Source organism: Brachycentrus maculatus, unplaced genomic scaffold, assembly GCF_059751285.1.
Source record: "Brachycentrus maculatus isolate JH-2025_06_01 unplaced genomic scaffold, ASM5975128v1 h1tg000130l, whole genome shotgun sequence".
In the NCBI taxonomy this organism is placed as follows: Eukaryota; Metazoa; Arthropoda; class Insecta; order Trichoptera; family Brachycentridae; genus Brachycentrus; species Brachycentrus maculatus.
Window position 1 is genome coordinate 82,036 of NW_028280883.1, and position 15,652 is coordinate 97,687.

At 38.7% G+C, this 15,652-nt stretch overlaps 2 protein-coding genes across 2 annotated transcripts; one reads left to right on the plus strand and one right to left on the minus strand.

Moving 5' to 3' along the window:
• Positions 1-330: 330 nt before the first annotated feature.
• IntS14 (integrator complex subunit 14) lies at positions 331-8,084 on the minus strand. Its single transcript, XM_088260246.1, has 7 exons — positions 7,723-8,084; positions 6,353-6,507; positions 5,332-5,443; positions 4,360-4,460; positions 2,616-2,930; positions 1,362-1,673; positions 331-935 (listed from the first exon to the last, which is right to left on the minus strand). The coding sequence occupies exons 1-7, from the start codon at positions 7,907-7,909 to the stop codon at positions 759-761; spliced, it is 1,359 nt and encodes a 452-aa protein (XP_088116372.1). The 5' UTR covers positions 7,910-8,084; the 3' UTR covers positions 331-758.
• A 914-nt stretch (positions 8,085-8,998) lies between these two features.
• Positions 8,999-11,878, plus strand: LOC148309328 (uncharacterized). Its single transcript, XM_088260248.1, has 2 exons — positions 8,999-9,451; positions 10,800-11,878. Exons 1-2 carry the CDS (start codon positions 9,077-9,079, stop codon positions 11,061-11,063), a joined length of 639 nt encoding a protein of 212 aa, XP_088116374.1. The 5' UTR covers positions 8,999-9,076; the 3' UTR covers positions 11,064-11,878.
• The last annotated feature ends 3,774 nt before the right edge of the window (positions 11,879-15,652 follow it).

Here is a 15,652-nt window from a genome sequence, read left to right on the forward strand (position 1 = left end):
ACCTCAGTGGTTGGAGCGCTACGTGCAGCGCAGTCAAGGGATAACCGGAGAAGAGTCATTGCTTCTGCAAGAGTCACAACCCTCAGCAATGAGGATTAAGACGGAGAAGAAAGCAGGAATATGGCAAGTAAACACAGTAGGAGATAACTCCTAGTCGGCGTCCTAGCAAATAACGCAATCCTAGAGTTATCTCATAGTTGGCAGTCAATGTTTTAAAGTTAAACACATAAATATAACAGGTGTGCTATGAATACCCATATATGCTATGAACGCTCCTCATATATAGAATTTGTTTATTTTATATTGATTAACGTCGATACTCCTTTGAGGAAAATTCACATCCATACTCCCGGAAAGGTTAAGCATCTCCCACTCTCTACCAACAGTATGTTTTTTTTGTTTTTTTTTTGTGAGGTCAAGGGATCTTGCATCCCTTATGTCACTGCGACCATATTAGGTTTATTGTGACCTCCGTCTGTATCACAGCTCACTGCCAAGACCTACGTATGTTAAAGACCCTTTTAAGCTTTTCCCGCAAATCAATGCGTAAGAATAGGAATTTAGTTGCAACAGTAAGCTGACAAAACAATGCGTTGGAATAGGAATTGGGGAGCCATCGATACATGGTGTCGTGCTCCTTGGCTTCTTGAGTTGCAATAAGTGAGCTGACGGCCGAGGATACAGTGTCGTACATGGTGCTCCTTGGCTTCTCCCTCTCCCTCCTTGGATCCTGGCTCCGTAGCCGCCCGGGGCACAGCTCACAGGGGCAGCTGCAGCTTGGGGTCCTGGCAGTTGCGCAGCAGCTGCACGGCGGAGGCCAGCGCGGGGCCCGCCTGCGGCAGCAGCGCCCCCTCGCGCTCCAGCACCGTGGCGGCCGCCCCGAGGGCCTCCACCCAGCCCAGAGCCAGCGCCGCCCGACGCACCCGATTCACCTCCTGCACGCCGAAAAAAAAACCCTACAGATATGGAATTTCTTCATAGAAAAAAAATATGGAAAAAAAGGGTGTTGGCGGTGGCGGGGTCTGGATGGTTCCATTCTCCTCACAATTGTCTCCTAATAATGTCCCAAGAAGAGGAAACGCGTCACGTATTAAGATATACATAAATAAATGTAGAATTCAATCCAACAAAAACCTTGTTTTATTTTGGATATATTACCCAACAAAAAGATATTTGGCTCTCAAGAATGTTTTTGATTGTTTTTAATGTGCAATCAATAAAATATTGCACAGACTGAGGACGGCCGAAAAATACTCGGTACGACCAGAGCAATCGGAACCCAAAATCTGGTGGAAGAGTCCACGCAATAGATGGGGAGTAGGGTGGTAATTTGTAGAGTATAGGGAGTAGAGCGGCCTCACCCGGTTGAAGTGGTTGGCCTTGTCAGGCAGCTTGCGCGCGTGGCGCAGCAGCTTGTGCAGGTCGGCCTGCAGGCCCTGCGGGCGCACCCAGGCAGGGCCGGCGTAGCTGCGGCGCGGCGCGGGCTCCGCGGGCGGCTCGCCGGGCGCGCCCGCCGCGCCCAGGTGCGCCAGCGGGCCCAGCCAGGGCACGCAGTCCCCGCCCACCGGCAGCACGCTCAGCATCAGGTTGGACTTCTTCTTGGAGTCGGCCCACGAGTGGATCAGCCCGTACCAGTCCTCGCCGAGCACCACCACGCCCGCCATGTTCTCCACCTGCGCAGAAAACTCGCATATTGATTTGTGGAACTGCATTTAATTCATATACAGTGGAATCTCGGTAAACGTCCTTAATCCGTTCCAGATCATGAGACTTATACCAAATAGGACATATTGCTCACTCCTTTCAAGAACGTCGTAAATCAAAAAACTTGATTTTTCAGGAGAACGTTTTTAAAGTTTAAAAATATAACACAATGTATTAAAAATAAATATCCAGCCACTTATTAAACTTTTTACTGTGCAACAGATCTTTTTAGGTAAAACCTGAAGGTTTTTTCTCCATTTGAAAAATATTTAGTATGTTTAGAAAAACAATTAAACATTACCTTTTCTTCAAAATGCAAAAGCAACACTTTCTGCCCTGTAGCGGGTAAATATTAAGTTAAAAATATGCCACTTTAGCTGGGATATAGTACATTTTCTGGGCATTCTGAAAACATGCACAACTGAAAATTGCCGATTTTTGATTTATGAAGTTGTTGAAAGGAGATAAAATAATGTAGTGTAATGATGAAATAATAATGTTTGATCTTCTTCTTCTTCTTCTTCTTTTTGTAGATCCTAGGGATCTGTTTGTGCCTCCGCATGTCGCTCTTGGGATGTCGACTCCCAGCTGTCTTTCCGTCTCTTCGGAGGTCTGCCTGGGGGTCTGCGTCCTTCAGGGTTACCTTGGAGGGCGATGCGTGGAAACCTGTCTTCTGACATTCTGTTTATATGTTCATTCCAGTATCGCCTTCGTTGTCATTCCCAACTCACGATATCCTCCGTCTTACACATGCTCCGGTTGTTGGTATTTTTTACTCGGTCTCGCAATGTGTTTCCGGCTATGGATCGGAGAGTCTTCATCTCGGAGGTTCGAAGTGGAGATTTTGTTCTGGAAGTATCTGCTCTTGTTTAATGTCATAGATAAATATTAATGTTTGATGAAATGCTGACCTTGAGGGCGCCGTGCAGCAGCACGCAGAGGTTGGGCGCCTGCTCGTCGTCCGCGGGCGCCGCGTCGGGCGCGCCCAGCGGCAGCACGAGGTGGCGGCCGAGCGCCGAGGGCGAGCCGATGTCCTGCGCGGGCAGGAAGCCGCACACCTCCAGCGCGGGCGCCACGCTCAGCCGCGTGCTCTCCAGCTCCGTGCAGTGCGCGTGCGGCAGCGGCGCCGGCGCCAGCGCCACGCGCGCCTCTAGCGCACCCACGCGCAGCACGCCCCGCCACGCCGCCAGCGCCGTCGCGCACAGCCGCTGGAACGCACCCAGCACCTGGACGAGAGACAAATATCACCTCACAACCTCACAAGATACCGAATGGTCGTACGGTAGTCTCGATTATCCAACCTAAACCGGCCGCAGCAAGGTCGGATAACAGGGAAAATGATAAAAATGACATTGAAAATGCCCAGACTTCCATATTTTGAACAGTGATTCAAGAACAATGTTTCGAAATTGGATCATATATAGAACTTCCTTGGAAGTTCTATATATGATCCAATTTCACCAGCCAAGGATCATATATAGAACAAATAAATATAAGTTCTATATATGATCCTTGGAAGTTCTATATATGACATATAGGAACTACGCTTGGATGGCTTGTCTCTGGCCAATATCTGTACCCGACGGATTCTCCAGTTCTTTGGACACGTTGCGCGTGGCAACGAGGATAGCCTAGAACGACTAGTTGTGATCGGTAGCCTGGAGGGAAAGAGAGGGAGAGGAAGATCCCCCACACGATGGACCGATCAAATTAAGGCAGCAGCAGGCACCTCAGTGGTTGGAGCGCTACGTGCAGCGCAGTCAAGGGATAACTGGAGAAGAGTCATTGCTTCTGCAAGGGTCACAACCCTCAGCAATGAGGAAGACGGAGAAGAAGAAAGAAGATAGAACTTCCAAGAGTTTGAGTAATGTGGTTGTCAATAATGGGTAGAATTGGTGAATGTTACATGTGTGTAAAGTGTGTCTGTAAAGTGATCACTTAAACCAGCCTATGACGGTCGTCAGCCCCGTAAATGCCCAGACATCCATATTCTTCTTCATCTTCGATGAGATGTCAAAAAATATGAAAAATAAATCCTATAATTGGAGATAATCCAGATTTGTGAACAAGTACTTGGACATGACCTTGTAAGATCTCGAATGATTGTATTAACACATTTACGGTAAACGCTTAAAAGCGTATTTTACACACTGTTGGTAGAAAGAGGGAGACCCTTAAAAGAGTTATAGTTGGTTACTTTTGATAGAGCGCGAGAGACGCCTGCAAACCTTGTACAGATGGGAATTGGGTATCGCAGTTACTTGCGACTAGTATACTGAGGATCGGGCGGCAGACTGGCTGAGTATAATTAGGGACAGGGATGATAAAAATACCGTCCGACAACAACATGTTAAGATAGGTGACTAGGCAACTATACGAAAATGCCGTACAGTAATTTGAGAAGTAGGACATTAGAGAGGTCATTTGGGAAGTAGGACATTAGTGGTCAAGTTAGGAAGTCGTAACAGGTCGTAACAATCGGCGGGTATGTATGCAGAGATGCATGAACGTGGAAGAGGCGAAGAATGTTTCCAAAGACAGAGTGGGGAGCCGGCGTGATGGTTAGTTAGTTAGTTAGACATTAGAGAAGAATGTTAAATGTTGAATGGAAAGCAGTTGGGAAGAGTTTTGTGATGGATTTGGCAGACTACTCACCGTCGCCATGCTCAGCGGGCCCTCGGGGACGCACAGGGAGCCGGGGGGGGCTCCTCCCGCCCCGTTGGCCTTGTCCAGCAGCGCCATGTAGCGGGGAGTGGCTGAAACACGAATGCCCTCATTAACAATACTCTCACTACCCTCTAACGAAGGAACTTGCGAAGGAGAGATCAGACGTCGTATCGCCATCGCAAAAAGAGACATCTTTAAAATAAAATAAAACAGTAAAAAAAAAAAAGATAGTATAATTTTTACGTCTGCCTCCGTAGTGTAATGGTCAGCACGCTCGGCTACCGTTCTGGAGGTCCCGGGTTCGATTCCCAGGGGGGGTCGAATAAATATAAGTGATTTTTTCACGATAATATTTATTCAATATTACCCTGGACTGGCACCTGAAGCGGAAGGCTGGTCACCTTTCCTTCGTGTTAACGATCAAGATAACACAGTGTTTATATAATGCAGTGCCCTATGCACCATTGGAGTGCGGATAAGGGTTAGATGAGTGAGATGATAATTTTTATACATTTTACATTTTACATTTTTATCATAGAGTAGGGTGGGTGTCCCATTGTTGGAACGTTTGTTTTTTAGGGCTAGTTTTTAGGCTAGTTTTTAGGGCTTATAAGTATATGTATTTAGTAGGGCTAGTTTTTTAGGGCTCATAAGTATATGTATCATAATATTATTATATGTAGTTATATATTATCACAGAGAGATCAGACGTCGTATTGCCATCGCCAAAAGTGCCATGTCCAAGCTAGACAAAATCTGGAAAGACCAGGGTGTGAGTAACAACACCAAGATGAAGCTTGTCAGGAGTTTGGTCCACTCCATTTTTCTCTATGCCAAACTCAGACTTCTAAAGGGGCTACAGGTGCAAAAGTGCTCATTGGATCAGATGACCAATCTCTCGGTTGATGCCATTTCCTCGTGAGCTAACAGAAGTAAGATGTCTCGCAACAGAGTACTCACAGACGATGAGAGAGGGCTCCGTCGGAGCGGCCACGCACATGATGTGCAGAGTGCACGGGAAGGCAGGCACTGGGGGCGGCGTGCTGGTACTGGAAGTGTTGCCGTCAGTCACCTGCACACAGAATCACACTCTATTTGACGCCCAACCAACTCACCTAATCCTTCTTCCTTTGCCTTCCTCGTATCATCAATTTACAATTTCATATTCTTTTTTGACAGTTCATCAAAGATTTTCAATTTCAATTTTCAATTTATTTATTTATAATAAACATACACATTACAAACTTAAAATTTAAAGCGTATACATTAAAATACATTAAAATCGAAAATATGCAAGAATACTATTGCTAAAGATGTAGAAGAATCCCTTTGGAAAACTGCTTCGGACACATGGAACAGATCAATATCCAATGAGATATTGTTCAACATAGCGGTAGCTCTTCCTACAGGCATAACCATCGGCAGGTTGGTCCTGTATATAGGAATGGGAAACAATCTATGCCGACGCTGTCTTAGCTAACTATCGGGAACATACAGACCAATGCTCCGGATAATTTCATGAAGAAGAATATGAAGAAGAATATGGAAGTCTGCGCATTTACAGGGCTGATGACCGTCATAGGCTAGTTTAAGTGATCGCTTTACACACGTGTAATTTTTCATCTCACCAATAGATGTCTCTAGTGAAGTTCTAGAGATTTACGAACAATGTTTCGAAATTGGATCATATATAGAACTTCCAAGAGTTTGAGTAATGTGGTTGTCAATAATGGGTAGAATCGGTGAATGTTACATGTGTGTAAAGTGTGTCTGTAAAGTGATCACTTAAACCTGCCTATGACTGTCGTCAGCCCCGTAAATGCCCAGACTTCCATATTCTTCTTCATCTTTGACGAGATGTCAAAAATAATATGAAAAATAACTCCTATATACCTCCCGAGTGATAATACCCTATTGAATTGTGTGATGTACAGGTAGAGCATTGCACATGCGCGCATAGTGGGAAGCCACGAGTGATTACCAGAACGACGTGAGCGTGAGTCTGTGTGCCCCACTCGGAGAGTACGGTGTGGTACACCCCGGCCAGCGCGCTCTGCAGGCACGTCTTGTCAAAGTCCTCCAGCTGGCGCATCTTGGCCCTGATGGAGTCATAGTCCCTCGTGAAGCCGCACACCACTGCAAGCACACCCACACTTACAGATCGCATACATAATTACTGGCAAGGATAAGACTGGCATAATATGGCTCTAAAACCATAGTGTTTCCCGGGCTTATTTGTACCATCCCTCCCTTTAACAAATCAATAATATAACCACTATCTCCTTTTCTCCAATTCAATCACAGTGAAGCGCTCTTGAGGTAGTATTTAACGATAATGGCGCTATGTAAATTATCTAAATTTATTATTACTATCTCACAAATTTCATCACAAAACATTTATAAAATATCTTCTTCTTTTTCTTTTTGTAGATCCTAGGGATCTGTTTGTGTTGTTTGTTTGACTGCCAGTCTGTCTTTCCACCTTTTTGGAGATCTGCCTGGGGGTCTGCGTCCTTCAGGGTTGCCTTAAAGGGCGATACGTGGAAGTCTGTCTTCTGACATTCTGTTTACATGATCATTCCAGTATCGCCTTCGTTGTCGTCCCCACCTCACGATATCCTCCGTCTTACACATGCTCCGGATGTCGGTATTTCTTACTCGGTCTCACAATGTGTTTCCGGTTATGGTTCTGAGATCGGAGATATATAAAATATAATACATAATATAATCAATAAAATTTACAGTTTCCAATCAATTATCGCAAACCATACATTTTTGTTGATTAGTTTTTATATTACCTGTATTTAATAAATGTTTGCGATGAAACTTGTGATACGTGACTAGATATCACAAATTTGATAGTTGGTAGCCAAGAAATATTCAGCTTAATATTTTTTTATTTATTTATTTAAACTTCAAGTACAGAATAGAAATATGTACATTGGCGGGCTTACTGCTAAAAAGCAATATCTTCCTACCAACCAAAAACAGACTAGTGATATTGGTCAAAACATTTGATACCATATATAGCTGTTTGCAATCAGAGGGCAGATAGTGCTTGAACATTTAAAAAAACAACAGAAATTACAAATCACTGATGTATTAATTAAGGAACTACTTGAACATTACATGATAGTAAGGAAGGCAAAGGAAAAAGGGAGTTTAGGGAAGGAGGTAGATGTAAAACTAAGGGATGAGGTTTGATGGACAGTTAGGATTCTAATGATAGATAGTAATGTCTCAGACGTTTCTTAAAAGTTGTCATTATTATAAATTTATTATAATATTGTATCCAATATTGATAATGCAATTATAAATTACAGGTTAGAATAAATAAACGGATGAAATTACCTTCGTAAAGTGATGAGAACGCTACCAACGAGACGAACTCTAGTTTGGAGTTGGCGGCTAGATGGTCGAGCAACAAGTTGATGCCGGCGACCGCTAAACTGAATCTCGTATGAGTTTTTCCCGAGTCTTGGGCCGGCACGGGACGCGACATCGAGAGGGAGACATCGATTAAAATGACAATAGGCATGTTCGCGTACTAATATTCCTATCAATATGTATGTTCAACGATTAAAACTAATAATATCCACGAAAAATTCAAGGCTAAGCCTCCGCCATAAACAAGAAAACTCCTAAGAAAATCACAAGAAAACAAAATTTCTCCTCCGCTCTCGACTTTTTCGATACAAATCGCCATAGATAAAATTAACCATAGATCTGATTGACATATAGATTCAAAATTAATAAATATTTTTTCTCTAAACTGTTTCTTCGTTTTTTTTTGGTTAGCTTTTTCAACGCGGGAATATTTTTCCAGACAAACTTATCTTTTGAACACTTTTCGATCAGAAAGGATGTTAAAGTGAGTTAAGTATTTTTTAATGTGGAGTGGTGCCTTCTAGGTATTCTCCAAATAAGTTCGTCCATTTTCCGAATTCGGAATTCCGAATACTTGAAACCACAGACGTGTATAATTATAAAATAGCCAGCAATTTATGTTTTCCATCGGCGTTTTCTAAATTTGTATGGAATGGATTTTTTTAAATACAAAATGAACCTAAAGAAATATTTTTTTATTTTGAAATATTTTTTTTATTATTAATAAATATTATTTCATTCAAACCCTTATTCGCATCCCGATGATGCATAAGGCACTGCACCATATAAACGCAGTGTAATCTTGTTCGTTAACACATGAAGGAAAGGTGATCAGCCCTAAGCTTCAGGTCCAGCAGTCCTGGGTTATATTGAATAAATATTTTAGTTAAAAAATTATTCCGCCTCCGTAGTGTAATGGTCAGCACGCTCGGCTACCATTCTGGAGGTCTCGGGTTCGATTCCCAGGGGGGGTCAAATAAATGTAAATGATTTTTTATTATTACTATTAATAAATATCCTTTTCAAAATCAGAATACGAGAATTTCAAATTTGGAAAATCAACGTCAAATGTGATAAATTCTAAGTACCTAGAGGAGGCTCATAAAAAAAACAACCTAGATAGGTATTTGTTGGAAAATTGCATAAAACATCCCTTTATTATATAGAAGGCAGAGGCTAGAGAAAGCAAACCAGAGACAAAATAATTTTCATTTCAGTTTACGATTTAGTGACAGGAAAACATTGTGGGACGTTCTAACTCCGCGGGATTTCATAAATATATCGCGTGTCATTTACATTTAAAAAAATCACAATTACTATGTCTGATATCCGATTATGGAGTCGTAAATTTCTAGTCAAATTCATAAGTGTGTATAGAAGCCATCCCAGTTTATGGAAGACTACATCGATTGAATACAAAAATCAACATTTAAAGTCCAAGGGATATAACGATTTAATACGTCTGTCTAAAAGGATCTGTTCTCGCGCCGATAAGGACTGGGTAGTCCGGAGAATTCAGAGTATTAGGGGTTCGTTTAGAAAAGAGCTATGCAAAATGAAGTCGGATAAATTTTATAAACCCGGTCTCTGGTATTTTAAACTATTGCTCTTCACAAGAGATCATAATAAAAAACAGGCTCATAAACATTCAGAAGTGGAGACAGATTATTTTGATCCTGAAGACGTTGAAGAAGTAAATATATATTCATCCATAATAACAGGGTTTTTTTTCGTGAAACGCGGCGGAACGGCGTTCGGGCACCCCTTTACACGGATATATTTTTTTTAATTTTCAAATTCAATTAGACGAAATAATGTTTTACGTTTGCGTAATTACAATCTATATTTTTATCGTAATGAATATTAAAATGATATTTGAATATATTTTTTTTAGTAAAAGCTTGACATGAAATAAGTCCCTGGACCTTTTTGTTTTAAAAAAAAAAGTCCCCCATAAATAATAATATCTGTTGATTCCGGCATGACTATATAATTAAATTTAATTAAAAATATGTATTGTAGCCCCTTCAGACCTATGGTAAAATGATTCCCTTTTCATGTCTTGCCTGATGGCTATAAATTTTCATTGTATTGAGAGAATGAAATCATATTTTTCATAGCATATTCGTCAGGAATTGAAAAAGAATTAAATAATAAATAAATTATCACAGTAATGTTTAAGGAATAATTTATTATTCACCCTAAAGTTAAAACATGGATATTTTTAAAGATTTATTACGTCATATTACATATTAATAGTTACCTACATATCATACAATAAAATGCAGATCTAGTCAAGCAAATATACCAGAGACAATTTGTGAAATATTACATAAGTAGGAATATAAATTATACTCGAAAACTGCATTCGCTTCAGTTTTTTTTGTAACACATGGGTCTTGTATGTAATTTACTAGAGCAGAAAGGTATATGGAAGGGAATTGTTTTTCTAGCTGAATCATTTTTGTCATATTTGATTTTTTAATTGTTTTTTTTTTTTTTACTAAAATTAAGATACAATAAGAAATAATGTTTTTTTTTATATCCTGAATTGATTTTCAAACAAGGAGCCCATATTTTATTTTATTTAAGTATACTTATAACATTAAGTGACCGCCTCAGTAGTGTAATGGTCAGCACGTTCGGCTACCATTCTGGAGGTCCCCGGTTCGATTCCCAGGGGGAGGTGTCAAATGAATAAAAGTGATTTTTTCACTTTAATATTTATTCAATATTACCCTGGACAGGTACCTGAAGCCGAGGCCTGATTACCTTTCCTTCATGTGTTAACTATCAATATAACATTGAGTTCATATGATGCAGTGCTCTATGCTCCATTGGGGTGCGGATAGGGGTTTAGAGAAGAAGAAGGTTCGGTGAATGGGCCAAAAACAATATTAAGTTTGATCCTCTTTTTCAACGCAAAATTTTGTTTTTTTTTTCAAGGTCTAGAAGAATAATACTTTTTGCACGGTATATGGTAGTGATTTTAAAACATATTTATTTTGTAAGTTATGTTTGCAATACTTGTTCGTTTGCAGGATCCGATGTATTTGATTCTGAACGCCCCCGACTGTATTTTGAAGAGTGATCCAGATAAAAGTATGGCTCAATTACCGGGAGAAAGTGTATCATTGGTTGAATACGAAGCGATAGGAATCTACGTTAGGGAAAAGTTAAGAAAGATGGAGACCAAGCAAAGAATTTACGCAGAGGATCTTATTTCACAAGTTCTGCTAAGAGGGCTCAGAAACGGGCTGACTGATAATACCGAATTACACGAAAGAAGAGCCATTGAATCATGACAAGAGATTTATCTTGTATTGGAGAAAGATGTATAAACCAAAGATTCTCAAAATTTTCGGCAAGAAGACCGCTTGTCAAGTTTTTTGTCCCCCTGCCTGGTTGAATAGGAACCAATAGGAATTTATGTGAGGGTGAAATTAAGAAAAAAGGAAACTAATGATATAATGAAGCGCCCTTGAGGTATTATTTTACGAAAATGGCACTATACAAGTTATCCAAATTTATTATTATTATTAAGGATATTGAGAACTTACGAACCATAATATTCCTACACTTATCGACCTTAAATGTGTTCTCGACAGCTGAGAAAGCTTGTCTGCGACTAGCCATGTAAAACAAACAAAAATAACATCTCAATATAGATGAAAAAGAATATGGAAGTCTGGGTATTTATAGGAAATAAAATGTGAAAGACTGGATATTTACAGGGCTTACAACCTGCTATAGGCTGATTTAAGTGATCACTCTACACATGTACAACATTCACCACCATTCTACCCATGAAATATTGGAAAGATGAAAAAAAAATAGTGGAAAAATTCAGTTAAGTTATTGCACTTAGTAAAAAGAATACCTATCGTGAAAAGTATACGCTTCAGCATTTGGAGCACTCTCAGTTATGTGAATGTTCTGTTTGTGTGCAGAATAAAAAGCAAATAAATTTATAAATGTAAAAACTATTTTTTATAGGGGGGGAGGGGTAGGGGAAGTACCTTAAGGGCGAACCGGTTCTTGAAAATCACTGATGGGATTCAAAATTTAGGATGTGTTTTGTTGTTGTATGTAATTGAACAAATAAACCATTTAATTTTCATATTATACTTTTATTTATTTTAAAAACATCAAAATAAAATAATTTAGATAATACCTAGAAATCATTGGATAAGATGTACATGCACTAACATTATTTTTTATACAAATTTTGTTAGAAAGATGGTAAAAAAATGGAGTAATATTTGTAGAAAACTCTATATATATATATAGTATTTATATCATTTGGGATATATTACATACATATCGGCACTGGAAAGCGAAAAGGACATATCACTCATTTGGTGCAACAATGACATAATTACACTTTTTTTTAAAACAAGTTAAATATTTTTGGATAATATATCCTAAATTAAACACCGTTATTGGATTGAATTCTACTTTTATTTACATATATATGATAATATGGATGGCTTGACTCTGGCCAATATCTGTACCCGACGGATTCTCCAGTTCTTTGGACACGTTGCGCGTGGCAACGAGGATAGCCTGGAACGACTAGTTGTGATCGGTAGCCTGGAGGGAAAGAGAGGGAGAGGAAGATCCCCGACATGATGAACCGATCAAATTAAGGCACCTCGGTGGTTGGAGCGCTACATGCAGCGCAGTCAAGGGATAACTGGAGAAGAGTCATTGCTTCTGCAAGGGTCACAACCCTCAGCAATGAGGAATAAGACGGAGAAGATAATATGTGACGCGTTTCCTCTTGTTAAGACATTATCAAACACTCCATGTCTTAATACGTCAAAACGCGTCACATATCACACACATGTAAATAAAAGTAGAATTCAATCCAATAACCGTGTTTAATTTTGGATATATTATCCAACAATTCAAAATGGAATTCTAACAACTGTCTGCAGTTACAATAAACAAGATAAATATGTGAAAATGTGCGGAAAGACTGAGACATGGGGAGAAACATTAATAGAATTGATTTTGTGGTGAAATGCTGCGAGATGACGCGAGTGGCATTGTAGAATTGAGTAAAATGGTGCCATTTCTGTTGCTACAACGTCTGAATGGCATCTCATGTAATATTTCTAAAAGTATAATTCCGCCATTGTTGCACCAAATGAGCGATATGTGGCACTATTACAACCTTTAAAAAAATGCATTTTTTTTGATAATGAGAAAAGGAATATTACTCTTAAGTGATAATCCACGTCAGGGGGACCTGACATGACACAAACAGAAGAATCGCTGTATTTATAATCAAGTCAAAATAACACAGATTTCTTTCTGAGAATGTAATATGAAAGTCTGGACAATTTCAGGGCTGCCAGCTGGGTTGTGTAACGTTCACCATTCCTTTACAAGAATTTCCACAGATGTCGCCTCTCTCTTATATACAAATTTCAAAAATCAGGCTATGTGGGCGTTGAGTCAAATTTTCAATTTTACACAAGTCATTAATTTTTTTATAAAGTGATCACTTGAGCCAGCCAGTGGCTGGTCGCAAGCCTTGTAAATACCCAGATTTCCATATTTCCTTTTTAGAAAAGTTTTGCTTGCTTTACTTGGAAACCTCACTGGGCACAGCCCGTATCAAGGCATTCATTTATATTATTATTATCTAAATCATTGTTTGAAAATGGTGCGAAATGCATTGAAACACACGTTTCACATTTTCTAAATCGATTTTAAGAAATAGTGGTAAAACTAAGTCAAAAATGAGTACATACCACCACAAAGTGACTGGAAAATCAATGAATCATATAAACTTGTCTACTGCTTTGGTGGGGTGACCATCTCAATGCAGCTCTCAGGACCCAAATCAAATTAGCCATTTTTTACCAATAAGTTGATTTTCTCCATGTTTTTAGTATCTTTTGTAGCAAATGAGTAATTATATCGTCGGTATACTGGCAAAAAACGCTAAAATCCCTGTTATTTAAAGCTTTTAGCGTGAATAAAATACCCGCTATTAAACTTAAAAGTTAAATTTACTTGTAAAACCACATAAATATGACATTTCAAACCACTTTACTGTATTTTTCTAGTTTATAAAACGTTCAAAACATTATAATATGCATCATAAAGTCAGAATCGACATCGCAGGAGGCTAATCCCTCTTAAAAACCCCACTTGCAGTGTATTTTTTTCTCGTTTTCAGATACTTACCAGAGCTAATATAACAAACATATTGTTTTCAACATGTCCAAATACTTGTTCACAAAATCTGGATATTCTCCAATTACAGGAGTTATTTTCATATTATTTTTTGACATCTCATCAAAAATGAAGAAGAATATGGAAGTCTGGGCATTTACGGGGCTGACGACCGTCATAGGCTGGTTTAAGTGATCACTTTACACACGTGTAACATTCACCAATTCAACCCATTATTGACAACCACACTACTCAAATTCTTGGAAGTTCTATGTGTATGAACCAATTTAGAAACCTTGTTCTTGAATCACTAGAACTTCACTAGAGACATCTATTGGTGAGATGTAAAGAAGCTTTTTATTAAGCTGAAACTCTTATATTAAACTCGTAAATGCCCAGACTTCCATATTCTTCTCCATCTTTGATGAGATGTCAAAAAATAATATGAAAATAACTCCTGTAATTGGAGATAATCCAGATTTTGTGAACAAGTATTTGGACACACTCAAAATGTTGTAAACAAAATTGTTACATTTCAATTTTAACTATGGTCAATAACCAACATTAAGTATTCAAAATTTTCCCATTTTTAATCACATTTTCATATGGTGTACAAAAAACCGGTGCATGCGGAATTTTGTAGCACCGTAAAGGAAAGGTTAAAAAATAAAACATTTTCAATTAAAAAGAAACAATTTCCAGGCATTTTTATTGTAAAATGTTCCACATTTCTATTACAATAATTTATGTACAGCTTTGCATTCCGCAAATGTATTTTTTTTTACAATAATTTTTTTTAGGAAGGCATTAATTAAATAGTGAGTGGTACATACATGTACACAGTAGAAAGGCTGAATGAGAATAATGAGTAGAAAATCAAAACCAACATGACACTGCAGACGGCAAATTCTTTCATCACCAATGGCTTTCTTACATCATTAAGGTCTAAAATCGCTTCCATTTGGAAATGAATTACACAATTTGTTCAATGAAAAAGATATGACATTATATAAAATATTTTTAAATTAGGATTTGTCTATGGGTAAATACACAGAAATGGTCGCAATTTAAAATGTATTGTTTTATGATCTTCATCTTTATTGTGATGATTTCTATGGATTTTACCATAGACATCTGATGAGTATTTTTTGTTGATATTTTGTAAAAATATATTAAGAACATTGTTAACTTTGTGGTATGGTAGTACATATAACACTCCTTATCATTCATCATTCACTTTGGGTAATACCACATTAAAGTGATACATATTACACAAAGTGAACAATGAATGATATGTGTTAGTATTTTTTAGATTCCGAATTTGTGAAATATTTGATAGTGTTGACATAGGCAATCGAATAAAAAAAACAACTTTAGAATAACTTATCACTTAATTTGGTTTTTGCATTCGATCCCTAAGAGCTAATCACGCCAATCGGTGCACGAATTGGGTTGCGCATTGGGTATTTCTAGCGCCTGATATATTTGACAATTTGATGTCAAAAATTTACGTTGGAAAGAAATGCAAGCTGAGAAAAAGTAGCCACATAATCGGGTAATTTAAAGTGAGAGTTACCCATTAGTCACTTCTCTACTGATCACCTTGCCTTGTTTGTAATGGATGATCAAAATAATGCTGCTGCGATACAGTGCAATGCCCTATGCACCATCAGGCGCAGATAAGGGAAAGAAGAATGATAGAAAA

Coding starts and splice junctions, on each gene's coding strand:
- IntS14 (XM_088260246.1), bottom strand. CDS start 7,909: ATGCCTATTGTCATTTTAATCGATGTCTCCCTCTCGATGTCGCGTCCC. Junction 5,444..6,352: donor CTCACGCTCACGTCGTTCTG/GTAATCACTCGT, acceptor TTCTGTGTGCAG/GTGACTGACGGCAACACTTC. Junction 1,674..2,615: donor TGCTGCACGGCGCCCTCAAG/GTCAGCATTTCA, acceptor TTTTCTGCGCAG/GTGGAGAACATGGCGGGCGT.
- LOC148309328 (XM_088260248.1), top strand. CDS start 9,077: ATGTCTGATATCCGATTATGGAGTCGTAAATTTCTAGTCAAATTCATA. Junction 9,452..10,799: donor ATCCTGAAGACGTTGAAGAA/GTAAATATATAT, acceptor GTTCGTTTGCAG/GATCCGATGTATTTGATTCT.